Source organism: Amblyomma maculatum, chromosome 3 (assembly GCF_055883805.1).
Source record: "Amblyomma maculatum isolate TAMU_Amacu chromosome 3, ASM5588380v1, whole genome shotgun sequence".
Lineage (NCBI taxonomy): Eukaryota > Metazoa > Arthropoda > Arachnida > Ixodida > Ixodidae > Amblyomma > Amblyomma maculatum.
In genome coordinates this window covers 52119619-52146454 of record NC_139346.1, presented here as the reverse complement: position 1 = coordinate 52146454, position 26836 = coordinate 52119619, and the positions used below count along the sequence as shown (strand labels likewise).

At 44.7% G+C, this 26836-nt stretch overlaps 1 protein-coding gene across 1 annotated transcript in view; it reads left to right on the top strand.

Annotated features, from left to right (window-relative positions):
* The window catches only part of LOC146194756 (monocarboxylate transporter 9-like), a 92368-nt gene that overhangs the window by 20293 nt on the left and 45239 nt on the right, over positions 1-26836 (top strand). The window contains exon 2 of the mRNA XM_084596113.1: positions 22014-22264. Coding sequence (XP_084452239.1) covers positions 22033-22264 — 232 coding nt within the window. The 5' untranslated portion in view covers positions 22014-22032. The remainder of the gene's footprint in view (positions 1-22013; positions 22265-26836) is intronic.

Below are 26836 nucleotides of genomic sequence, written 5' to 3'. Positions count from 1 at the left end.
AACACACAGGCACAAACAAGGCGCAGACGCAGTTTTATCCGTTCAATCAGTAACCATAGTTCTGCATAAAAAAAGTAACAAAATTCCCATATAAAAAGGTACTATGCAAGGAGACACGACCTACCCAGTACTGTTCACAGCTTACTAAGAGGAAGTATTCAGAGACTTCGAATGGGAGCAGTTGATAAGGGCGGATGTCAGTAATCTGCGATTCTCGAATCGCGGTAATCTGCGAAGTAGCTCACGGGATGAACTGCAAAGAAGGATGATGACCGAGACAGGAAAAGCAGAAAGGTAAGCTTCAAAATCAATATGCAGAAGACTAAGGTAATGTTCAACAGCCTCGGGAAGGTAGGTTCACAATAGGTAGCGAAGCACTGGAAGTAGTAGGCAGATATATCTAAGGGAACAAAATGTAGCGCACCAAGACAAGGACAGAGAAAGAAGACACACACAGCGCTGTCCTTGTCTTGGTGCGCTACATTTTGTTCCCTTCGATCATGTACCAACAAGCCCAAGTATCTACCCTTCTGAAATATATCTACTTAGGACAGGTAGTAACCGCATCCAGACCATGGAAGGGAAATAACTAGGAGAATAAGATTGGGATGGAGCGCATTTGGCAAATATTCGCAGATTATGACTAGCAGCTTACCGGTATCACCCAGGAAGTATACAACAGCTGCATCTTACCTTACTCACTTTTGCGGCTGAAATGTGGAGGCTAATGAAAAGGGTTCTTTAACAGAGTTAACTGCTGAGCTAGTTGGCTGTCACACATAATTACAAGGTATCGAGTGCAATACAAATACACACAAGAAAGAGTTCAACATGGGCGCCCATGGTGTCCTCTTTCTTGCGTGTGTTTGTGTTGCACAGAATACCCTGTAAAAAGGTTCTTCTTAAGTTGAGGACAACGCAGGGGGCTATGGAACGAAAAATGATAGGTGTAACGTTAAGAGAAAGGAAGCACGTAGAGTGGGTCAGAGAAATAACTCGAGTTAATGACATTCTAGAGGAAGTAATAAAGAAAAGAGCATGGGCAGGGCAGGTTGTGCTAAAAGAGGATAACCGATGGTCGTTAAGGGTAACAGATTAGATTCCAAGGGAAAGAAAGCGTAGCAGGTGGCAACAGGAAGTTTGGTGGGTGGAAGTGGTTAAGGAAGTTCGCATGGGTTAAGTGGATGCAGTTAGCACATGACCGGGTAAATTGGAGGAATAGGGGAGAGGTCTTTGCCCTGCAGTGGGTATAGTCTGGCTAATTATGACGATTATGACCGATGTCCAAACTTGGGAACAGTGGTGAATGTAAAGGTTGCGTTATCCTGGGCACACAGCAGTAAACTGGCTCTGAAGGTATATTGACCGTGTCAAAGAGTGCACCTATGTACAACATATGCAGTGGTGTGCACAAACTAGGTGCGAGAATTGCTGGTTAGTTTTTTTGTGAAGTGCATCTAGCTTGGCATCCTTAGAAGAGTATTTGCAGTTTTGCTACTAAGTTGCAGAAGCTTGGTACACAGGGTGACTTTTTGTAATGCAGCAAGCCAATTTAAATGATCGCAGGGACACGCCTTCTCTTTCTAACTTGTGTTCTTCTTTTTCATGTTGAAACAGAGCAATATGAAATGATATGGGACAACACGGCATGTCGCACTTATCTCTAACTTGCATACAGGTTTTGCGACGCAGTTTGTGTTTGATTTGAAATAATTTCGACCATCTAGGGTTTTTGAATATGTGTTACTAGCATTTTGCAGCACATAAAAACTCTGCTTCTTTTGAAACGTAATGTCTGTAGGTAAGATTTTATCATGGAGCTTTTAAAGCTACTGAATTTCATGACCATAAGTTTTTTGGCACTAATTAAAATGAAACAGTATAATGTTTCTAATCCATATCAGCTAATTAAACGGACCATTTTATTTGTATATCCTGATATTATTAAGGGGAAAATTCCTTTTTGTGCCAGAATGCAAATCACAAAACCATGCTGTTTACGGTTTGCACCACATTTAATTGTGTGCTTTCTGAGTTTGTTGGTTGGTTTGTGGCATTTAACGTCCAAAGCGACTCAAGCTGTACAAGATGCTGTAGTGGAGGAGTCAGAAAATTTAGACCATTTGGGGTTTTTTAACGTCACTGACATCACACAGCCTATGGGCGCCTTGCTTTTTGCCTCTCGAAAAGAGGCCGCCGTGGCTGTGATTTGATCCTGCATCCTTGGCCACAGAAGTCGAGCACTCTAACCACTCTGAATTAGGTCCTGGACACAAGCATTCTTTCAGGAGTTGTGCAGTATGTTTTGTAAGATTTTCTTTGTTTTGAAACAAAGAAGCTGTTCATGCTGTAGAACAAACTTAGTTGGTACACCTTTTCTCTATGCAGTGCATTCGATTTATGCACAAAAAGTTTTGGTTTGAAGCAGGTGCAGATTTTATTTCTTAATTGTGAAATTATCAACAGTTAAAATCCTTTATGCAGTACCTAGACAATTCAAGCTGAAACTGCATCTACAAGTTCTATTTTTTATCTTGCTAATGGCTGTTCCATTGCTGTTCTTATGCTTCTGCTTTATCCATGTGGTGCATTGCTAGAGGGAGGAGGTATTTCTGCATTATACAATATTTCCATAGGTTAGCAGTGCATTGCTACAAATCAAACCATCTCGAATAACAAAGTCGACATGTAATTTAGGTTCGGTGTTGTCCAAAGATTGTTTTTTCTTTGCTTTGAGAAGTGAAATGGATGAATGCTAATGAAAGCTTGCTTTCTTACAAAATACTACTAGAATAATTATACACTGGAGATGCTGCCAGACAGAGTAATGGTGATTAATGTTGAGTGCAGCATTTATCTACATCTGAAAGCAGTTATTCTTTGGTGTTTTCAATGAAATCTGTCAATGGTTTTCTGGCTCAAACTTCTTTTTTTTTTTGAACAAGAGCCTACAGATCCCTTGTAATTATCTCATGCATATCATAGTGAAAATCAGAATAGTGGGCGTGGAATAATAATTTGCTGTTTAATTATCAGGATCTGCACATTGGAAGCAGCACTGCCAGTGCGGATATGGTTGTGCCTTGTACTGATGCAGAGCTGTGAGGCTGGAGCAAACAGGTTTACCAAGCAAAGCCCTGTTTGCGATAGTATAGAAGTATCTGGTACCAAGTAGATTTATGGTGACACTTGAAAAAATAAATATGATTATGTACACGTGAACCATATATTGACACTGACCGTGAAATGACAGAATTTTTTCAGGTTCATTTCTGGTTTGCATCTGTTTGCACATGGTGACCGCTTAGAAGTGCCCGCACTCTTGGCGCTAATCTAGAACTCACGAAAGTACTCTCGTAAGGAGAAATTCAGGCTCGGTAGTTATCTAGTCTTCCTCAAACATCCCTGTTGCAGTGGAGCACACCTTTGCCTCGGCAGGCGCGACGGGCGGGGAATTCTCTAGACCTCAAACAGATTCAACATACATTTGCTGTAGCTGTGCAGTGAATATAAAAAGGCTGTGGCTAAAAGTACATACGTCGGACGGACCCGATCAATGGCTTTAAAGGTACTACACCCGACGTACTCAGCGTGTTTTTCTTCGCGATTGTCGGAAAAGCCTGACAGATCCGGGAAATATATCTCACGGACCCGATCGGTGGTGTTTACGTCCGGCGGACACGATGCGTTTTTTCTCCGGGATACGTCGGAAAACCAGAACGGATCCGAGGTCCTCGGATGTGTGATTCTAGCAATGGGTGATAGACTACGTGATGGCCTGATAGGTTTACGTGTATTGGGCCACGGCAGAGAAGCACAAGCGCATATGTAATCGCTGAGGCTATATGGTATCGATGACGGCCAGCCCGAGGCCCGGACGCCTGCTTATGATCGCCGATGTTCCACGTGCATGTCAGTGTTTATTCAGTGGAAAGTCCGAAAATGTCGCGTAAAGAGAGCGTCGTAATCTTATTGACGCGCGCTGTGCAACAGTCAGACCAGAATAATTGTGATCGACAATTTATCAGACTGCACTACGGAGCTTAAAACTCGGAAAATGGGCTATTTCTACAAAGTACACGCCTATTGTTTTGAAGCTTGCAAAAAGCATTGAACGGCAATACTTTAACCTGGCGTTGCACAAAGTTGGGAATGCACATATGATGTAGTTTCCGCATGTTGGAGTGGACAGAAAAATAAGTGCTCAGCACCCCCAAGATGCGCATTACTACAGGTGAAAATAATAGCTGCCAGGCACAGCACCTTCCTTCAGGCTTTTTGCTGTTATTGAAGGCCACTCCATCATTAATAAAGGAACAAATGTGCTTTATATGTGTTAATGACTAGTCCTGTATTGTGTTTTTTTTTTTAGCTTTTCCTTAATTTTTTTTTTCTTGCTTTGTCAAGCTAGGCAAACGGAAATGGTACACGTTAAGCTTGTCTGTCCAAAGCTGAACATGAATATCTGCCTTGCATGTGACAGCTGTAATGCTGGAGAGGTTACACACTGCGACGTCTTAGCATTGCGTTCTTACCCCGACATCGTGATATTTAACCCCAGTGATGGCAGCCACAATTTGGTGGAGGCGAAATGCAAACACATCTATTTGCTGCGATATGTCAATGCAAGGTACAAAGCCCAAGCAGTTAATCTGGAACCCTCCACTGCAGTATTCTTCGTATATGTCACTTTAGGATGTGACACCACATACCATTTGTAGGATGTGCATTTATTTAGGTTTTGTAACCTCTCATTCATGTTGTGCAACATTTGGCTAATTATGGTTCTGGAACAGTTGTTGAAGATAAAACCGAAGCAGTTCTTGGATTAATTTGCTAATAGCACTTCTTTGAAGCTTGCATCAATGCTGGACAGTTCAAATAGCAAGCAGTTGAATAACAGGAGTGATGTAAAGGATGTATTTCAGTTCTGACAAATAGAACGTAATGTTCCCCTTCATGCATGCACAGGTGCCCTTAGACAAATACATAATCGGGCGTGGGATTGTGACACATACCAAGGGTTGACAGAAGGCCGTGTGGAGCCAATGTGGCATTCTTCATGAAGGCTAAAATAAAATTGTAGAACACATGCTGTCCCATCCAGAAAAAACTGGTCGTTTTGTGTATGATTAATTGACTATGAATAGCATCTTACACAGACAGTGATGTGATATATAATATATAGTTTAGCATCCCAAAACAACTATGGCTATAAGGGACGCAATATTTGAGGGCTCAGGTATAATTTTAACCACCTGGGGTTCTTTTACAAGCAATGGCACCACACGGTGCATGATAGCCTATTGTTTTGCCTCTACTGAAATGCCTACTGCGGCTGGAATCAAATCTGCATCCATGGGTTCAACAGCCGAGCGCTCTTAACTACTGAGCCAACAAGATGGGCTCTAGTAACAAAAAGCATGCCATTACATTTCCTTCAAGCCTGTGGAGTTCTTTGCAGAACTAATGTATACATGAAAAAGGAAATAGCAAAAAACACTAGTTTTATTGCACATTATATTCACATTTCAGCAAACATTCACTAAAAGGAAATTTCTCACAATGTTTGCATGAAAACTATGAACATCTTACAAAAGCAATATGATGCACTTACGGCACTCAAATTGTTAATGGGTAAGGTTGCATCTATGCTACTACACTGCACTTCTCACAAGACCACAAGCTCCATCAACTTTGGCCAATCACTTGATCAAACTAACGGAGACAGATGTCGCACACGACAGTTGATCGTCTCGCAACACATCTCTGCATTCGTTGCATTTCAATTTCATGCCTTTCCGCTAAGATTCGACTTTTGCTAGCACTGCTAGTCACCCATATTTTGTGAAATATTTATTTACGAGATCAACCTCCTCGTAATTGATGGTCTTAGGCATTCTTGATGCTATTATTTTGACATCCTCCTTACCTAGAAGAACGAAGAAAATGACTTATGCTTTGAGTAGACAAAAATTAGGGAGATTCCTAACCTCCACCTGTAAGGGTATGATGTGCCAGTGTTAATGACTCTTGTCTGCGGATGCCACTGTGGATTCCCATTAATGTACACCCGTGAGCAAAAGTGGTATACTCCACGCAAACCATAACGATTCATTTTTTTCAGCATAACAAAATGTGCCACACAAAATTGCTTGGGCAAGATGGCAAGTATATCAAGGAGGATACGTAATGCATATCTCAGAAATAACTGCTTCTCTGTCGGAAAAATCTGGTGGGCAGTTTTCTTGCAGCGTGTGGAGTATACCACTTTTGCTCACAACTGTATATGCCCTTTGCTACATACTTAATCACTAATTCCTTAATTCATGTCTCTGTTATCTCACACATACTCATTAGCATGCAGTCATAGGCTGCCGTGTTATGTGAAAGACAACTTGACGGAGACCTCTGTAAGGCTTGTGTTAACCAAACTGTACAAATATGCCTACATGGCTTAGGAGTAACCTTTCTTACTTGGAGCTGAAACGTCTCAGAACAAATTTCAAGATGTAACTTTGCAAGCTCGAGTTAGCAGCTCCTGCCATATTGTGTGGCCTCGTGGCACTTTTGGCTTGTGCACAAGGTATGTTTGTTAATCATGCTGGTTAACATGGATGAAAAAGACATTTTTGCACAAAAATTGGTGGCAAATAGTCAAGTGGTGCACTGGATGTTTTGAAATGTGTACCTTTATTTTTGCAAGGGCAGCATCATCACATAACATGATCAAGAGTTCTGTCAGTGCTTGTGGTTACATGGCACGACCACCTCAGGGGGCGATTGTTGTTACAAGACCTCTTCTAACGGTGTGCTGACACCATTCCACTGTGCGCTCAATATATATATATGCATACTTTAGATAGCTAATGGTTGTGAGTCTCATTTATTTCTATGACTTGAAAGAAGTTCCTGTCGTCAGAAGCCGTGCACTTTATGAATGCTGGACAGCTGTCTTCAAAGGTGCTGAAGAGAAATAACCGGTTAACCTAGCTGCAATGCTAAATGAGTAACAAAATTCCCATAAAGAAAGGTGTTAGGCAAGGAGACACAATCTCCCCAGTACTATTCACAGCTTGTTTAGAGGAAGTATTCAGAGACTTGGAATGGGAGCAGTTAGGGATAAGGGTAGATGGAGAATACCTCAGTAATCTGCGATTTGCTGATGACATTGCCTTGCTAAGCAACTCGGGAGATGAACTGCAAATAATGATTGATGACCTAGACAGGAAAAGTAGAAAGGTAGGCTTGAAAATCAATATGCAGAAGACTAAGGTAATGTTCAACAGCCTCGGGAAGGAACAGGAGTTTACATTAGGTAGCGAAATACTGGAAGTAGTAGGCGAATATAACTACTTAGGACAGGTAGTAACCGCAGATCCGGACCATGAAAAGGAAATAACAAGAAGAATAAGATTGGGATGGAGCGCATTTGGCAAGCACTCGCAGATTATGACTAGCAGCTTACCGGTATCGCTCAAGAGGAAAGTATACAACAGTTGCATCTTGCCTGTACTCACCTATGGGGCTGAAACGTGGAGGCTAACCAAGAGAGTTCTACTTAAGTTGAGGACAACCCAGAGGGCTATGGAACGAAAAATGGTAGGGGTAACATTAAGAGATAGAAAGCGTGCAGAGTGGGTCAGAGAAATAACGCAAGTTAACGACATTCTAGTGGAAATTAAGAAGAAGAAATGGACATGGGCAGGACATGTAGTGCGAAGAGAGGATAACCGATGGTCGCTGAGGGTAACAAACTGGATTCCAAGGGAAGGAAAGCGTAGCAGGGGGCGGCAGAAAGTTAGGTGGGCGGATGAGATTAAGAAGTTCGCAGGGGTCAAGTGGATGCAGCTAGCACAGAACCGGGTTAAGTGGAGAGATATGGGAGAGGCCTTCGCCCTGCAGTGGGTATAATCAGGCTGATGATGATGATGATGATGATGAATGCTAAATTACAGAGGTTGAATATACTGCATAAAAATACCAAGAAGCTTTTACAAAGAAATTTGAGAGTGAAATTGCAGAATGATTGGAACATTGAAAAAAACAACAAACTAAACTTTGTCAAACCTATCATCGAGGAATGGAAATCATGCATTTTAGGCCGTCTTTGCAAAAGACACACCCACACCTGACACAGAGCTTCATAGTTATGAAAGCAATAAACCATAGAAAGCAATAAAGAAAGCAATAACTAGCAATAAACCATATCTTGCTTTCATATGCACCAGACGCGAGAAATTAAGAAGAAAACATTTTCTACAATTTTGCAACAGATCCCTTTCCATTCCAGTATAATCCTACGAGGAAGTGCACTAGTCTAAATTCCCTGCATTTTCCGTTTCCTAAAGGAAGCAATGTTCCTAAACAAGCTGCATCCTAAAGAACATTTTAGTCATTATGCAAAAAAAAAATACATTAAACCTTGTTCTTAGTGCATGGCAGCATTAGTCGCTTATGTGCCATAAAAATCAACACAACGCTGTTAGGTATACCTTGGTTAGCTATACTATATGAGAAGCTTTTGGTCTGGTGTGGTCTATTCACATGACAGCTCTGTCATGCAGCTCTAATGTCCTAGCAATCGGAAAGTAACCTTTGGCAATTCTACAGATCTCTAAAGACGGGCGGGTGTTTGGTTTTGAGTGGAGTGCTCAATTGTTTTGTCAACGTCTGCCCACTTTTTTTGTTGAAGACAACCTGGAATGAAAGTGTTAAATAGAACCCCCCCCCCCCCCCGAATGGTTTATTGCTAGCTCATCTCCACTCTTTGCATATTGGTAATTGTCCTCTTTCATAAGTATGAAGCTAGCTGTGGATGTGTCTTCTGCGAAAATGATCTAAAATGCCCTCTTGGTGTGTTTGTGATGACTGTATAATTTTTTTAAACATTGTTTGAATATTTCTTAACATTTAGCACGTTTCTGAAGGCGTTGTTTATCATTACGGGGCCCACAAAAACCAGCTGAATGTCAAACGCCGCCTAGGTTGACTTTCTAGCAAGACAGCGGTGTAGCGTGGAAAGTCGCTCTGCTGGTCCAGCGCTCGCCGCGGGCTTGAAAGGCGAACAGTAATATAAGAGCGCAACAGAAATGAGACGAACAGAAGAGGACAACAATGGTTTCTGTCGCGCTCTTATATTACTGTTCGTCATGGTTCACCAACTCGCCCAATCAGCCGTTAATTCGTCTTTAATGGCGAGCTGTTCGAACTACTTGACCACACCTGAAACACTGAGTTTTGTATGGTCAAGGCAGAAATGATATAACTTCTCCTTCGCATACTGCTGTACAGCAGTTTGCAGCCCCTCGAAAGTAGAATATTTATTGTGCAACTGCATGTTTCATTTGAGAGCGCGCGGACGTAGTACATTCGACGCATATATATGCATCAAAAACGCAATTGAGGAACGATAATCACAGGACAAGTGCTTGGCTACAATTCACGTTTATTTTGCACACATAGAAACTCGATATGGAAGCGCCCAACAAGCAATAAAACGAACGCGATCGAGGGCAGAATTGCGAGCTCCGCACAGCCGGTCAACGCATTGGGGGCGCGTACTCGACTACATTCATATGCGCCACAGAGTAGGCCAGCCGTGGGAACATATATATAGGTGGATGTAGCAACGATCGCTTGCGTGGCACCCTCTGCAAAATTCCAAGAGTCAGCTTCAGCAACTAAATGTGCAGCGCACATTTTCTACCGCGTACCGAAGTCCGGCGCGTACATATATCTTCCGCTCGTGTGAAAGCGGAGGCCATTCAATCGAGTTACGGTAACCTCGAGCGCATGCAGGGGTTTAAACTCCATGTACGCAAAAATAAAAATAATGAACACCCTCTATGTACTGTTTGCACTTAAAAGAAAAGCTGCGCTTTAAGATGCGTGCTTTCAATGTCCGCGGCACTCGATATATTCGGGGCGCGCAGTACGTACTTCAGAAAGCACCGAAGGCGCCGGCGGTCCATATATGCCGGCATCTTGTAAAATACGAGCAAATTGAGGTACGGCCGAGTTCGAGACCGTTTACTAAGCACGAAAGATGTGCCAAACTATATCGTGTATCTCTACTGGCCGGTGTACGCCGCATTGCTTTGCCGCCGCGACGCCTGCATGCAATGTGGTGCGAGCGGCAGCGCTGCAGTGATCGCTGCGCGCAAATGCGCATGAAAACGCCGCGATCGGCATCATATGTGAGTGCGAGACATAAAAAACGGTTAAACATTACTTTGAAGGTCCTGAATTTAGTGTCATTCCGGAAGAGCGCGTAGCATATAATGCATGAGGAGAACGTATAGTCTACATGTCTACGTCGACGTCCGGCATTGGCTGCATGGACTTCCGCCAGACGCATATTTAGACCCATTTTAAAAACCGCTATACTTACAATAAGATGCACGGTATGAATTCTCCAGCAATTAGGCGTTAGTAAGCGCTCCCAATTTTCTCAGGTAATGAGACGGGCACTATCCCAGTGTGCAAACTGTGTGCAGTGTGACACTGCACAGCTTGGCGCTGCACAGCGCTGGGACCAGTGAGTTTGCAGTGAACGTCCATTAGGCGCAGCGTGACACACTGCGACCCAGCGTGAAAGGTGTAGCTTGGCGCTGTGAAACGCTGGGACCAGTGAGCTTGCAGTGAATGTCCAGTAGGTGCCAGTGCGACCCAGTGCCAAACTGCGAGCGTCAGTACCATCCAAGTGTGGCCCAGCGAATCCAAGTGCGACGCCAGTGTGGCGCAGTATTGCCAGTGTAAAAAATATACTGCTTTACACTGGAAAACACTGTCCAGTATCCCAGCGACACTGCATTTTTCGATAGGGATGTTTATGGAAATAAAGGCAATTCAATTCAATTCAATAAACTAAAAGTAGCGCCATCTCCTCTCTCCTCCTCCGGCGGCGCCGCTCCTCCTCTCGCATTTCGACCGTGGCTCCACCTACGGAGTGCGCGACTAGCGCGCGCTCTCCGGAGCAGGCGCCGGTCACGGCCGTCTCGATCAGCGCGCGCGGCGGGCACGCGCCGGTAAAAGCGCTGGCGCCGGGTCTCACCAGAGCATTTCAGCTTGAATTTTGTCGCAATGTGTTCAGGTTCAAATATTGCTCACTGCTGAAACATAATTACCGAATGTTGACACGGATTTCCCGCCAAAATAGTTTCAGCTGTGAGTGTCTTGCACCACACGTACGCGATTTCGGCGTTGATTCAACTCGCCGTCATGTCAGTGTGTCCATAGTTCGTCACCTTTGGCCAAACTCAGCGGCATGCTTTAAAAAATTTGTAACTAGGTGGCGGACAGGAACAATTCAGCAACAGCCTGTGTATGGTTTCTTTGCAGCTTGAGAAATGTGGCAGCAGTTATCTTCCATGTATTTTCAACTTCAGCTGCAGATCAGAATTAATAGGCGGCGGAAGCTGCAGTCTGTCTGGTGTCTTTGCACCTTTGACCGACTTGTGAGCTACCGGTAAACTTGGGAAGGGTGGTAGCAGTTATTTTTTTTTTTATTATTTTGCGCTGGTGCCGTTTTCAGCTGTCATGGTGTGTCACCATACGCACACGATTTCGGCGTCGGTTTAACTCGCCTTCACCTCCTTGAGTCCATCAGCCGTTTATAAAAGTGCGCAACATGCTTGAAAAAAATTTAACTAGGCGGCGGAAGCTGCAGTCTGTGTGGTTTTCTTTGCAAGTTTGACTGAATTGTAAGCTACCGTTAAATTTGAGAAGCATGGTAGCAGTTGTTAGTTTTTTTAATATTTTGCGCTGAAACGGTTCCGCTTTCAACTGTCAGTGTGTGACACCATTCGTACGCGATGTCTGCGTTGGTTGAACTCGCCTTCACCTCCGTGCTTCTATCAGCCGCCGGCCAAAGTGCGCAACATGCTTAAAAAAAATTAACTAGCCGGCGGAGAACAATTTAGCTAGCAGCAGTCCGCGTGGCAGCAAAACACACGGCGATATGTGCCGCGCCGCCCGCACCGCTGGAGAGGAGGAAGCTGCACGCCCAGCCAAAAGAAAAGCGCGCGCGAGCACGTGACGGCGCTCGGCCAATGAGAGGGTCGAACGACGAAGGAGAGCGCAAGAGAGGAGGAGGGAGCAAACTTCACATTTTGGCGCTACATTTAGTTTATTGAGGGGTCTTAGTGGAGAGTAAGGCTCCTCTGTATTTTTAAAGGTAGCGACAACTACACGAGCGCCCTCTCGAGGGGTCTAGGAGCAGCGCTAGCAAACGACGCGTGGCACTCTAGCGTATACCACGCACTCATGAAGCCGCGCTCGGCGCACACATAAACCGGTGAACTCAACAGATTTATGTCCTCTGCTGCTCAGAAAACTTCAAAAGATAGGAATAAAACCTAAACATGCGTGCGCAGCACAAATGTCAAAAAAAAAAACGCCTGCGTTAAATGAGCAAGCTCATTCTTTTGAACCATTCTCGACTCAGTACAGCAGCTAGGAAACTGTTCATTACTTATGATTTGAAATTAGTAGCAAACTTGAAGTAGAAACACTATTTCAGTAAATTTATTGGGCTCGTTTCCTTACTAAAAAATAGGTAGACTGCGAGTGTTCTGCAACTTTTAGAAGCGTCGTTGCGCACAGAGCTCTGATGAAATAAGGGAGTCATTGCGTTTGTAGCTATTCGGGTATACTACGTTGCACAAACTTTTTTTTTTTGGCTCGAGTTTATTTCGTTTACAGTATTCCAATAGCTTTATTCTGGAGAAAAAGTCAGTTTTTTGCAGCTGCACATTACCAACGCATGTATATCTTCCAACAAATACAAAAAAAATCGGGTATGATGTGATACAAAGCTCACGGATAATGTTTTCTGACTTTTCTATTATTTATTCGCTTTTATTGGTTTTCTTATAGCCTGCCGGGCAATAATATCACCAGTAAACTTGGATGCCGCTTCTTGAAACTTGAGCACCTGTGCGCGTTCAGCGGAACTTGTTTGCATTCGATGCAAAGCTTCGAGACTCCTCCGTTAAAACAATGACTCAATAGCGTTTCACACACACGGTTGTTTTTTCACTTTTTATGGTACAAAGTTTTATTTTCATTTTTTAATTTTATACACCGATATTTAGCATAGGCAAATTTTGACTTTCCATTTCGATCACTTTGATACATTCGCAACCTCCTCTTTTTCTAATGTTTCATTTTTCATTTATATCAATTAACTGATCAATTGTACGGACCAAATTTTCGTAATAAGCATAATCAAGCATTGGGTTTTCATTCTGAGCATTTTGACAGCATTGATTCCACGCGTAATATTGCAGTCCTGATCTGTTCGGGAAAATAATGGGGCTCGAAACGGCAGTGACTTTTCACTAGATATCCACAGTACAAGTAATGACTACATAGTCATAGCGTTCTTGATATTTTGCTCATGAAATAGCATATGCCCAAACAAAGGCCATCCCAGGTAAGCGAACGCTTTTTAAGCAGACAGAAATCACTTCGCATAGTCGGGTGTTTACCGTGGCCACGAAAATTGTACGCCCGATTTCTTGAGGCGAAGAATAGAAAATGACTTTTTTGCGTCTTCCGCACTCTTCCGGCAGCCGAAAGCACAGCAGCCCGACGCAGCCGCATGTCACGCGCACGCTTCAAGATTTGAGTTCAGGGATGTAATTCTTGCGTCCGCTTAAACATTAATTACTGCATATAGACTCCTAAAGATGCAACAGAGGCATGTGAAATACTTTTTGCTTAACTTATCGGCCACTATCACGCTGACAGGCGCAGACCGCCATGCATTTCAGCGGCGCAGCGAGCACTACTGGACCCTTTGGACGGAGCTTGGCGGCGAAGAGGTCACGTGCAGCCAACCGGCGTATCGGAGGGAGGGGAGGCTGCATCAAGACCTGTCGCTACCTTTAAAAAATAGAGGAGCCTTAGTGGAGAGCAGCTTTCAGCGCCGCCAACGGCGGCACCGAGTAATCTGAGGCGGTCGGCGCGGTCATTTTGCATTCGCTTTGTACGGCGGGAAGCATCTCGGCTCTCATTTTCTGCGGTTTTAAGGCACTCGAATGTTTTCAGAGCTGCTTCCGAACACCAATACTGGTGATAGGACACCGCCTGTTCGAGAATGGTCATGTTTAAGACGTGAACGGTGTCGACGTCACTGCGAAGTGACGTCGACACGGGTCGAAGTGACGGGTTGTTCCGCTCGCAACGGAACAACCGCGCGCACAACGTTGAATTTCGCGCGAGCGAACGAAGTTTTTTGTTTCTTTTATAACGATATTTATTGCCGCAGAGCATCAGTCGGATATGTGATGATGAATTAAGAAGTTATTAAATGAATGGAAAGTGTTGTTTGATGTAAACGGAGCTTTTCATTTGCCTATTAGGTTCACACCTGATACCCAAACATTGAAAGTGCAGTACGAACCTGAGAAGAGATTGATCGCCGTTCCTTCTTTTTCAGTTGTTCTTGCTGTTTGATTACAGCAGCATAATTTCTTCGCGGTTTCGCTTTACAGTTTAATACCATGACGAACACTTGTTCGTGGTGCATCTTTTGACAGTGTCGCGGAGGTTACAGGAAGGGAGGTGCGATTCCCGCTAAGGATGTCGGGGCTATTGCAAGCAGTGTGCGGTTATAGAGTGCGTCATCAGTGAAAACTAGCATGCATTTTGTACCTCCAAACTTCAAGCTTGGGTAAAGCCGGCGGTAAATGACAAAGCTTCCGTAAATGAGGTCGTTAGAGTTGGGATTTTTTTACTTTTACTACTAATTACGGAACGGTCTATGATCTGGGACAAGAAACTCACGAGCAGCTTGAGCAGTCGGTGCAAGAAATGTTTTGCGCGGAACGATAGAACGAAGTTACATGCTCCGCGTACACAGTATCATAGGCCTCCACACTCCGCCAGTTCGACTTTTTCAGCACTTTAAGAACAAACTTACTGATAAATATGCTTATCCAAATCTGTAACTGGAAGTTTATAGCGTAATTTGGCTTCAAGGTTCCGAATAGACGCCACATTAGAAATCCGGTTCGCAGAGCCTACGAGCATTTTGTTTTTTGTTTTTCGCCTCCGATAAAAAGTGGCTGGAATTCGATGCGGCGGCTGCGCGACTTTACGCCATTGGCCTCATAACAAAACAAATTTAAGTTACATTACTTTCTCACAGCCACTATCCCCTTCTCTCATCATTTTCCCCATGTTCTCCCCAGCGGTACGCTTGGGTTTCGTTCGCGATTATGGGAGACTTTCTCGCCGCCCCTGCCCTTATTTTTATTCTTGTTCGCATCCGTAGTAGTTCAAGCATCGCAAGAGACCATTGTAGCCACTAAATGAGTAAATCACACTCAATGGGACCACAAAAAGCGAACGCAGAAGGAACACAGCGGCCGCAACATGCACGGCCTCTGCTTCTGCGCCGCCTCAATGTTAGCTCCCGTCGGCCGCCAGGTGGCGCGACATGCTTCAGCAAACTCCATTGCAGGCTGCCTATAGACCAACACCGTGTTTACAAACAAAGGGGGCGCTCGCGGCGTCGCAGCCGACTGGGGCTGAAAAATAGGGTTAGCGTCCATAAGCATACATGGAATAGAAATATTTCAAAGCAGTTTTCTCATTTCACGGGGCACTTGTGATGTCGTTATTCGCTATAAAGCAACTATAAACATCTTAGAACACGTCGTCAAAATATGAAATCTCATTACAGAGGCGAAGTATTTTTATAATACCGCGAAACATGTTGGGGTGCGAGTTGGGAGGGCGACCCGTAGAAATACATGTAAACACAACTTACCGGACCATTTTTCTCATTCCGCAGAGCATCAGAAGTGGTGGCCGGTCGTTAAACGTTGACCCTCGCTTTGAAGAAGTGTGTAATAAAGTATGGTGCGTCATTACGGAGGCAGTCTACTTTTAAAACTCCCCGAATAATATGTGTTATGAATCCAGACACCGCCAAAAGGCCAGCTGGGTGTAGCGAATCGCGCAGTTTTGCTTACAGTTTGATATGCTGCCGCATAGGGTAAATAAGCTTGATAATACTGTCGCTCCAGTGATACGTGCTAGACAGAATTACATTTAAAAGGCAGTTGTCAAACGCAATACGACAATGAACCGAACGAGATTCGCGCATTTTAGCAGACGACAGCGTAGCTGGCGATGCCCACCGCGGCCGCCTCCAGCTCCGGAGTGTCTGCTAGCGACAGCGGGTGGTGCATGTCGTCTGCAACTGTGCGCAGTCAGTTTATCGCGCTGTGAGCGGTCCCGCGAGTCGTCAGACTTGCATTAGTTGCAGTAAGAGAATGTAGTATGTCATGGGCGTCGTACAAGACGTTAACCAAAAAATGAGAAGGGTTGAAGGATGCTGAACCGAGCAAAGCAAAATGTTGCGGTAAGTTGTGTTTACATGTATGTCTATGGGCCGCCCTCTCAACTCGCACCCCGATACGTTTCGCGGTGTTTTAAAAATACTTCGACTCGGTAATGAGATTTCACACTTCCACGATCTGTTCTAGGATGTTCATGGTTGCTCTGTACCGAATAACGACATCATAGGCGCCGTCTGAAAGGAGAAAACTGAAATGAAATCTTTCACTTCCATGTATTTTTATGGGCGCTAAGCCTATTTTTCACCCCCAGTGGGACCACGCTGGCGATAGAAGCGCCACCGCGTCGTGCTTACGTCACAGATCGGTGTTGGTCTATAGACTAACACCGATCTGTGACGTAAGCACGATGCGGTGGCGCTTCTATCGCCAGCGTGGTCCGACTGGGGGTGAAAAATAGGCTTAGCGCCCATAGGAATACATGGAAGCGAAATATTCCAAACCAGTTTTCTAATTTCACGGGTCATCTGTGATGTCGTTATTCGGTACAGAGCAACCATGAACATCCTAGAACAGATCACGAAAGTATCAAAACTCATTAACGAGGCGAAGTATTTTTAAAACACCGCGAAACGTATGCGGGTGCGAACTGGGAGGGCGACCCATAGAAACACATGTAAACCCAACTTACCGCAACATTTTATTCGGTTCAGCAGCGTTGAACCCTTCTCATTTTTTGGTGAACGTCTTGTATCACGCCCTGACATCATGCTGCATGACACACTACATTCCCTTGCAAGTCTGACGACTTGCGGGACAGTTCATAGCACGATAAACTGACCGCGCACAGTTGCAGACGGCAATGCGCCACGGGCGCTGTCGCTAACAGACGCTCCGTAGCTGGAGGCGGCCGCGGTGGGTACCGCCAGATACGCTGTCGTCTGCTGCAATGCGCGAATCTCGTTCGGTTCATATTGTCGTATGGCGTTTGACAACTGCTTTTTAAATGTAATTCTGTCTAGCACGTATCACTTGAGCGACAGTATTATCAAGCTTATTTACCCTAAGCGCCAGCATGTCAGACTGTAAGCAAAACTGTGCGATTCGCTACACCCAGCTTGCCTTTTAGCGGTGCTTGGATTTATAACACATGTTATTCGGGGAGTTTTAAAAGTGGACTGCCTCCGTAATGACGCACCCTATTTTATCACACACTTCTTCAAAGCGCTGGTCAACGTTTAACGACCGGCCACCACTTCTGATGCTCTGTGAAATGAGAAAAGTGTTCCGGTAAGTTGTGTTTACATTTATTTCTACGGGTCGCCCTCCCAACTTGCACCCCCATACGTTTCGCGGTATTTTAAAAATACTTCGCCTCGGTAATGAGATTTCATACTTTCGTGATCTGTTCTAGGATGTCCATAGTTGCTTTGTACTGAATAACGACATCACAGGTGCCCTGTGAAATGAGAAAACTGCTTAGAAATATTTCGGTTCCATGTATTCCTATGGGCGCTAACCCTATTTTTCACCCCCAGTCGGCTGCGACGCCGCAAGCGCCCCCTTTGTTTGTAAACACGGTGTTGGTCTATACCTGTCGACAATGTGAGTGAACTGCCAACTAACATCCACATAAGTGCATATGCTGACGACATCTGCATCTGGGCCTCTGGTCCGACGCGCCCACAACTACGTGCGAGATTGCAACGAGCTGTGTCATCGACATCAATGTACTTACGGCTTCAAAGTTTATTTTTAGCGGCAGAAAAGTGTGCAGTGATCGCGTTTACGGGAAAATGTGTCTGCTGCGACCCGACTACCCTTCATGGAGTCAAAATATACGTCTCCAGGCACAGATTCTTGGGAGCAATTATTGACCACCGACTATCTTAGTCGAAACATATTACTATGGTGAAGTAAAGGCTAATTAATTTTTGTCGTGTACTTCGTTGCATACCTGGCATCAAATGGGGTCCAACTGAGCGCTCCTTAATACGGCTTTACGAGACTCTGTTTGTTGGATACATTCGGTGCAGTCTTCCAGTACTCTCTAGTGTGAGGATTTCATGCTTGCTGACTTTAGACAGCGTGTAATCGCAGGCACTGAAAATATGCCTTCGACTGCCCAGATGCACCTCTAACAAAGACACAATTGAAGAGGCACATGCTCGCCCAATATCCATATACTTGTCACACAAACCACTTCGTGTATATGTACGAGCACTTACAAGATACCGCTTTCATCTACTCAGCAAGATTCTGGATGAGAGGCCGGACTGCAGTTTTACAAGTGCATTCCGCTGCCATCAGTCACAAGTACCGACAGGATATGCCCTCCCATATCGTCCCGCCCACCCACCATGGACGATGGATAAGCCTTTGGTGCCCCTTCGTGCTCCCGGAATACTAAAGAAATCAATGGTGCCAATTAGTGAACTCTAACAACTTACTCTGGCGCACATCTGGTCATAATATCCTCATTATATTCACGTATGCACCGATGGATCTGTGTCAGCACAGGCATATCCGCTGCAGCTGTGGTCATACCAGCTCAGAAAACGACTCTGCATTTCCTTTTGAGACGGGACATACCTCTACATCAACCGCTGCTGAACGTGTAGTCATTCGGGAATCTATTCGCTACATATGTGGGGAACCACCTCAAAATGATGTATATTCACGGACTCAAAGACTACATTACAAATTTTGGAAAACTTCCTACGCCGCACTGCCTATCAGTCCCTGGCACTAAACGTTATGGAGCTCCCCACATCTGTCCAGCTTCAAGGCCCCATAATAATGTTTCAATGGATCTCTGTCCACTGCGGGCTCCATGGAAATGAACAGGCCGACGTTGAAGCGAAAAGCGCACTCACCAATGGCCTCTGAACAGCTGTGCCTTTTTCAAGAGCGGATACGACGTGTCTTATAAAGAGTCGCATGAATATTGCTACAGCAGCTTACTGGGCTCAACCAGACGCCCGACACATACGTCTAAGAAGGCTCGATCGAACATTTAAATTTAATGTTCCGCGTGATATTCCGCGTCATCAGGCATGCTTGATACATAGACTTCGTTTAAACGTGGCTTTCACGCGTAAGTACTTACATTTAATTGGACAGATGACTCATCGGAATGTTCAACTTGTGACATCCCAGAGACTGTGGACCATGTGTTATTGGTGTGCCCGGAGTATGCGTGCGAAAGAAGTGTGTTAGCCGCTTCCTTGAAGCGTTTGGACAGGAGGCCTCAGTCGGAGGAACTGCTGCTGGGCGCTTGGCAGGACAAGGGGAAGGGTGTCCAGGCAGTGCCTGCTCTTTGCCGTTTTTTGTGCGCCAGCGGACTTGATTCGCGCTTGTAGAGCAAGCTACTGTGTCTATATATGTATTTCATATGCCTTCTCCCACATCGTCACCCATCATGACCTTCTTTCTTCTCTCCTTCCCCTTCCCCAGTGCAGAGTAGCAGGCCAGATTTGAATTATTCCAGCCAACCTCTCTGCCTTTTCCTTCCAATAAATCCGTCTATCTATCTATTAAGCGTAATCGAGTGACGCCATTTCATTTAGAGGAATCTCTAAGGTAAAGTAATCACATGATCATTCAGGGATGAAATCTAAGGATGAATATTAAGCAACACTTGTGCAAATGTGAATAAATGACATGTTAAAATAAATCGTATGCAGGGCTTTGTGTTTAGTCACACCAACAGAGAGGCATAACGGGATGAGTAAGACCATACATGACTAAAGAGGCGACCTGTATTAAGACGTAATTTTAGCTCTCACCGCGATGGATGAGAGTAACTGCTGCTGCGCGTCTCAATTTGTAAATATATTCCTATAATGTCATAATTGAATGTGTCTACTAACAGGCCTACTATTGTAGACACCTGGAATTCCTATTTTTTAACATTTTGTAATTATCTGTCATAGATTATAAATGTTTGTGAGCTCCTTTTTCTGAAAACTAAATGAAGTTCGAAATTTATGCAGTCATCAGAAACAAAGGAAATCACTGCCAATTCTTTCACTGCAATAAATCCGAAAACAGGAGTTTCGTTGATGCTATTGTTGCGACAGAAGACGCGTTGTAACATTTCTTTTTTCATTTTTGTTGTGTAAACGTACTTTACATTTATTAACTTTTTCTACTAGTGTTCTTTATTTTTCTTAACTCCCCCAAAGCAACCTCAGTATAAAAAAGGATAATTATGGGCGCGTTCCTACTGCAGTGGTTAGTGCGCTCGGCTGGGAAGAGCGGTGGTTTCCATCCTGGCGTGGACATTTTCGTAAATGTGAGTTGAGTTGAAAGCTCTAGTGACACACTTTTGTGGCGCCAGTAATAGCGCAAGAAATAATTTCGCACTCATTACGCAATATTTTCTATCAAATAGAAAGAGAATATTTAAAACTTGTTCTTAAATCCGTTTATCTAAGATTCTAACGTTAAACAACCTGCGCTTGCCACATAATGATGTGTACAACGATTTCGCATGTACCAACAAAACGTTCTTTATTGAACTCAAGAAGAGAACTTCGTTAGCCTGGAAAACGTTTTCTTTTTTTTGATGACATGATATCTGTGGACCTCCCTCCCCCAAGAGGCGCTCAATATATTGTTACGTGAGGACAAGCAAAGAGACGGCACAACATGGCGACAGGATCAACGATGATTTAATGTCTTGCCTAGCGCGAGGGCACCTCTCGCTCTACTGCCGATCTTCTTCGCAACACTTCCCGGGGCCACCGAGCGATCGTCCCGATCCTTTCGTTGAAATCGATCATGACGTGATGGTGTAGATGTTCAAGAAAAGATAGAAGAGAATGATGCGCTTGCCACCACGATGACGATGAACACGGTGATGCTTGGGTGATCCGCCTCCCCTAGAGCTGTTCAACAATCGGCCACCAGGGTCCCTGGGAGCGATGGCTGGAGGTCGCAACGAGTGGCTAGGCGGGGGTTGCGTGTACACGTCCGGTTTCTTTGGGTCCTTCGGGTATTTCGGGTCCTTCGTCTCAGGGCTGGTTGGTCTGTCTCTTCTCATTATCTTCAGATCCGGGCTGGGGGCTGGGCGGGGCTGGTTGGTCGGGTCTGGGCAGGAAGGGCTGGGGCGAAGCTGCTCGGCGATGTCCCAGGGCCATCGGTCGATGCTCCCGGCTTACAGATGACGTCGATGCTCCAAGGCAAGAATGGGGATAACATACGCCGCGCCTCCAACCAAATGTTAAGGAAAACGTACACAGCGGTAAACGCTAGTTACTGTTACGGTGCGCAGTATCGAGATCACGACGACGTGCAGGTGTGGTGTTGTGAAGAAGAGGACGCTCAGGCTAAGCTGATTTTGTTTTGGTGGTATGTATGTGTGACATTTAACTAGCGTGTACTGCTGTGTACGTTTTCCTTAACAATACTGTTACAATACTAAGTACTGTTCAAAATATATTTGGCGTATACTGGTTTATCGCACAATTTTTTAGGACTCTGTGCAACAGTGGCATAAGAACCGTAGCTATGATATGCTTTTGTGCATATCCTGTTAGTTCTGTCTGCATCGCTATTAAAAGCAGAGCATCTTAAGTCCTGCACAAAAAGCATAACTAGGTTCCATTGTTATGCAAAAATGTCACCTGTCACAATACTTAGTGAGTGGTTTACCAACACGTAATGAAGAAAATTTTCTATTTCCTGAATCCTCAGAACTCCTCTCTCAAGCACGATGCCAGAATATGGAACGAAGTCCGCGGTTGAGCCTGCTGGTAGATGCCCCCGTGGTGTTGTGGACAAGTGCTGGAGCGTACCCGTTGTGTCTGCCTGCACCGCTTTCCTGTCCTGCATCGCAGCATCGAGCTACGGATACCTTTACGTACTCTTCATAGAGAAGTACGGAATAAAGCGAGAGCAAGCAGCATGGCCCCAGAGTTCGATGGTTATTGCTGGCGGGTGTGCAGGTAAGATTGTACGAAGTCGATTCATTAGGAACGGCGCACATAGCAGTCGTTACACAATGCAACTTAGCAATGCTTTTTAGCGCACGGTTTTACTAGCCATCTCGTTGAGCATCAGTGCTTCATCTGTTCTGCTGTACAATTAAGTCTTCTCTGTGAAACAGATTAGTAGAACACACTGCAGCTATTCGCGATCGGCAGGCTCACCGATCGCGGGCTGGTTAGCTTCTAGACGCTCCTGAGTTTTCAGAATACGCTCAAGTTGGTCACATTCGTAATCGAGTACACAGATACCAGAACTGACATTTGGAGACGGAGCCTGCGCAGGTGCTATGGTTTCCAAAGGGTAACAGCAGTCTGAATGAGTAATACTTTAGCTCACTGATGCCGTGTGATACCACGTGAGAAGATATAAAAAGCAGCCGAGAGGCTCGTGAGGATCCAAGCCCGACAGGATTACCTAACGTACGAAACAAATGATCCCTTTGATGCAATAATAATAGAGATTATTCAAAAATTATTAACGGCACTGTGTAAAAGGCGCCGTTCTGCAGAATATCTGGCCCTGTCATAGCGGCGTTGTGAGAGGAATATTACGGACTTAGCTCTAGCAGGAAGTAGCCGGGAAGCTCAGTGGCCGGGCACTGATTTCCCGTACAGCTGTGCGACGTCACGTGACAACGTGGCATGGCCGATGTGGCGAATGCTGTCAACTCGAGCTTCTCAATTCAGATAAGACGGTGAGAAGCAGCGAAGAATCCAAGTCACCCGCATTTCGAATTTCTAGTCAGACATCCTCTTGCGGCTAGGTGAAACGGGACTTTATATTTCTGCCAGGTGGTCTAGCACATAATACGGCAGCACCTTACGGCTCCATGATAAATAGCGCTTGTGAAACAATACAGGCAGAAATGACTGAAATAATGATTAAGCGAGGGGCGAAGTACATGAATCCGCAGAAAAAGCATCGGAAGGTATGCTACGCTCTCGCGTATTGCCCTGAAAGCAGAGTTTGTGTCACCGATCCTCCCCCCCCCCCCCTCGAGTTTATCGCTAAACATAATTTTGACAGCCCGCATGCGTTACTTGACTTAGTGAACCTAAAATATTCCAGGCAACCATAATAGATCTTCAAAAGATCTCTCGATTTCTTTAAACTAGGGCAGAAAACCTGCCCCAATTTCTACTTCAGAGCTGGTGACCTCAGCTTCGCGGGATTGATACTGGCAGAGGCAGCCGTATTTCATTATGAACGTCATCATCAAACAAACTAGCTTCTACTGGACAAAATAGTCTCCATATTCCTGCAATTAAACTTGTCCTGCGCCATTTTTGGCCACATTATTTTACATGCTTCTTACCGCCGTTTTAAATACCATGCCTCCACTCGTCCTACGCCAGCGATCCTCGAGGCCTCTTTTTCAATTCATAAACAGACCTCGGCTCGAATCGCCCTTCTAGCGCAGGAGAGAACTAGAGCTCGCAACGACACCTCTGGATCGCACCTGGGACACCACTCTGTTTGTAAACATGGTGAACGTCCCATCGTTTGCTCGCTGTGTAGACTTCATTTTACCTGTACACCAAGTTGTATACCAATGAGGATGTGTAGGACTTTTCTTTAAAGCGTCGGCTGAGTGACAGCCCACCGCATTTCTGGTACGTTATCGGTTTATGAGTGCAGCCGGGGCTAGCCTAATCACCTGCCTACCGTTTACGCCACACATGAATATTCTTTTGCATGAGCGCTCACTTAGGGCAAAAGGCCAGAGAGATGCCGGGATAATGAAGCATAGGGCATTGTATAACAAGTATAGGATGCTTAGGGGTGTTTGGAAAGGAATTATGGCGCCCAGGTTTACTTTCCGAAATGAAATTTTGTTTTTAAAAGAAGAGGAACAGCCGACAATAGAAATACATCAAAGACCAACTGGCACTGGGTTCTCACGGCTGAACAACAAATGAGGCGGTACAGGGAGATATGGCCTGGGAATCTTTCGATGCATGGTAAGCTCTGAGTAAAATATTATAAGAGGAAATCCTGAGGAAACAGGACAGTAACGTTGCGGCAGCTAAAGTATTCAAACACCTCTACATAAAAAGCGTTGACTCACAATGGAGGAAAACAACTAGAAAACTAATGAGTTAGTAGGCTGGTCACAGGACGAAGAAATAAAACTCTTTAAACAACAGGTCGAAAGCACAGAAGGCATAAATTGGGTAAATTGTATGGAAACGAAACAAAGTGTAGAACTATACGGAAAGTGGAAGAGGCAGACTAGGAAGGAAGCTTTATTTGATAACTAAAGATGCAGTGCCCTACTTTTTGAAGCTATATCAGGGTGCTTAGAACACGAAGCTGCAAAAAGAAACTTAACCAAGACGATGACACATGTGCAGTATATGGTAAATCTATAGAAACAATTGAATATCGTAAAGTCGAATTTGATGGTATCCTTCTGGATGTCTATACGGGCGCAGTCACTATTCCTGAGCCCTTTGGTTTACAGATACGAGTGGTCGGGGGAATGATCCTACGGTGGAAGCTAGCAAAACGCGATTGAACATTAGTGGATTAAAAGAAGAAAAGTGGCATAATGTTAGTAATGTTATTAATGTAAAAAAAGATATAAATAAATGGAAAAATGATATAGTTAACTGAACTAAAACATTTTCAAGATATCGGGAAAAAACGAGCCTGATAGCAAGTGCTACCATCATCATCAGCCTGACTATGCCCACTGCAGGGCGAAGGCCTCTCCCATTATTCTCCACTTAATCCGGTTCTGTGCTAGCTGCATCCACTTGACCCCTGCGAACTTCTTAACCTCATCCGCCCACCTAACTTTCTGCCGCCCCCTGCTACGCTTTTCTTCCCTTGGAATCCAGTTTGTTACCCTAAGCTACCAACGGTTATCCTCTCTTCGCCCTACATGTCCTGCCCGTGCCCATTTCTTCTTCTTAATTACCGCTAGGATATCGGTCTCTTGAGTTATTCCTCTGACCCACTCTGCACACTTCCCATCTCTTAATGTTGCCCTTACCATGTTTCGTTCCATAGCCCTCTGGATTGTCCTCAACTTAAATATAACTCTCTTGGTTAGCCTCCACGTTTCAGCCCCTTAGGTGAGTACAGGTAAGATGCAACTGTTGCATACTTTCCTCTTGAGGGATACCAGTAACCTGCTAGTCATAATCGGCGAGTGCTTGCCAAAAGTGCTCCATCCCAATCTTATTCTTGTTATTTCCTATTCATGGACCGGATCTGCAGTTACTACCTGTCCTAAGTAAACATATTCGCCTACTACTTCCAGTACTTCGCTACCTAAAGTAAGCTGCTTTTCCTTCCCGAGGCTGTTGAACATTACCTTAGTCTTCTGCATATTGATTTTCAAGCCTACCTTTCTACTTTTCCTGTCTAGGGCATCAATCATTATTTGCAGTTCATCCCCCGAGTTGCTTCGCAAGGCAATGTCATCAGCAAATCGCAGATTACTGAGGTATTCTCCATCTACCCTTATGCCTAACTGCTCCAATTCCAAGTCTCTGAATACTTCCTCTAAGCAAGCTGTTAATAGTAATGGGGAGATTGTGTCTCCTTGCCCCTAACACCTTTCTTTATGGCAATTTTGTTACTTTCTCTATGCAGAACTATGGTTGTTGTGCGGACACTATATACTATATCTTCCAACACTTTCACGTACGGCTCGTCTACCCCCTGATTTCGCAATGCCTGCATCACCGCCGAGGTTTAAAATGAGTCAAATGCTTTTTCGTAATCAATGAATGCTATGTATAAAAGCTGGTTATATTCCGAGCAGTTTTCTATCACCTGATTGATGGTATGGATATGATCGATAGTAGAGTACCGTTTCCGAAACCCTGCTTGATCCTTTGCTTGATTGCAGTCTTAGGTTGTCCTGATTCTATAAGCGATTACCTTAGTAAATACCTGATAAGTAACTGACAGTAAGCTGATTGGTCTGTAATTTTTAAGGTCCTTAGCGTCCCTTTTCTTACGAATGAGGATAATGCTTGCAGTCTTCCACGGTTCCGGTACCGTCGATGACACCAGGCACTGCGTGTACAGGATGGCCAGTTATTCTAGCACTATATCCCCCCCCCCGTCCTTCAACAAACATAGTTATCTGATACTCTCCAGCTGCTTTCCCCCTTTTAATAGTTTCTAATGCTTTCTTGACCTCGTCCTTCCTCAGTGGTGGAACGTCTGACTGTTTTTCACTACCGCCCATCTCGTTACGGTCCTGACTACTTTGGCTACTGTAGAGATCTGTAAGAACTCTCCGGCTACTTTGACTATCTTGTCCATATTCGTGATGACGTTGCCCGCCTTGTCTCTTATCGCATACATCTGGTTTTTGCCTATGCCCAATTTCTTCATTGTCGTTTAAGGCTTCCCCCGTCCTTCACAGCATGTTGAATTTTCTTGATCTTATACTTCCTTATATCGGCCACCTTGCGCTTATTGAAGTGCTATCCCCCCGTTTCAAAGGGGACGCTCCTATATTCCTCCATCGATCCACAGAGTACGTACCCAATTGGTGACACGCCACC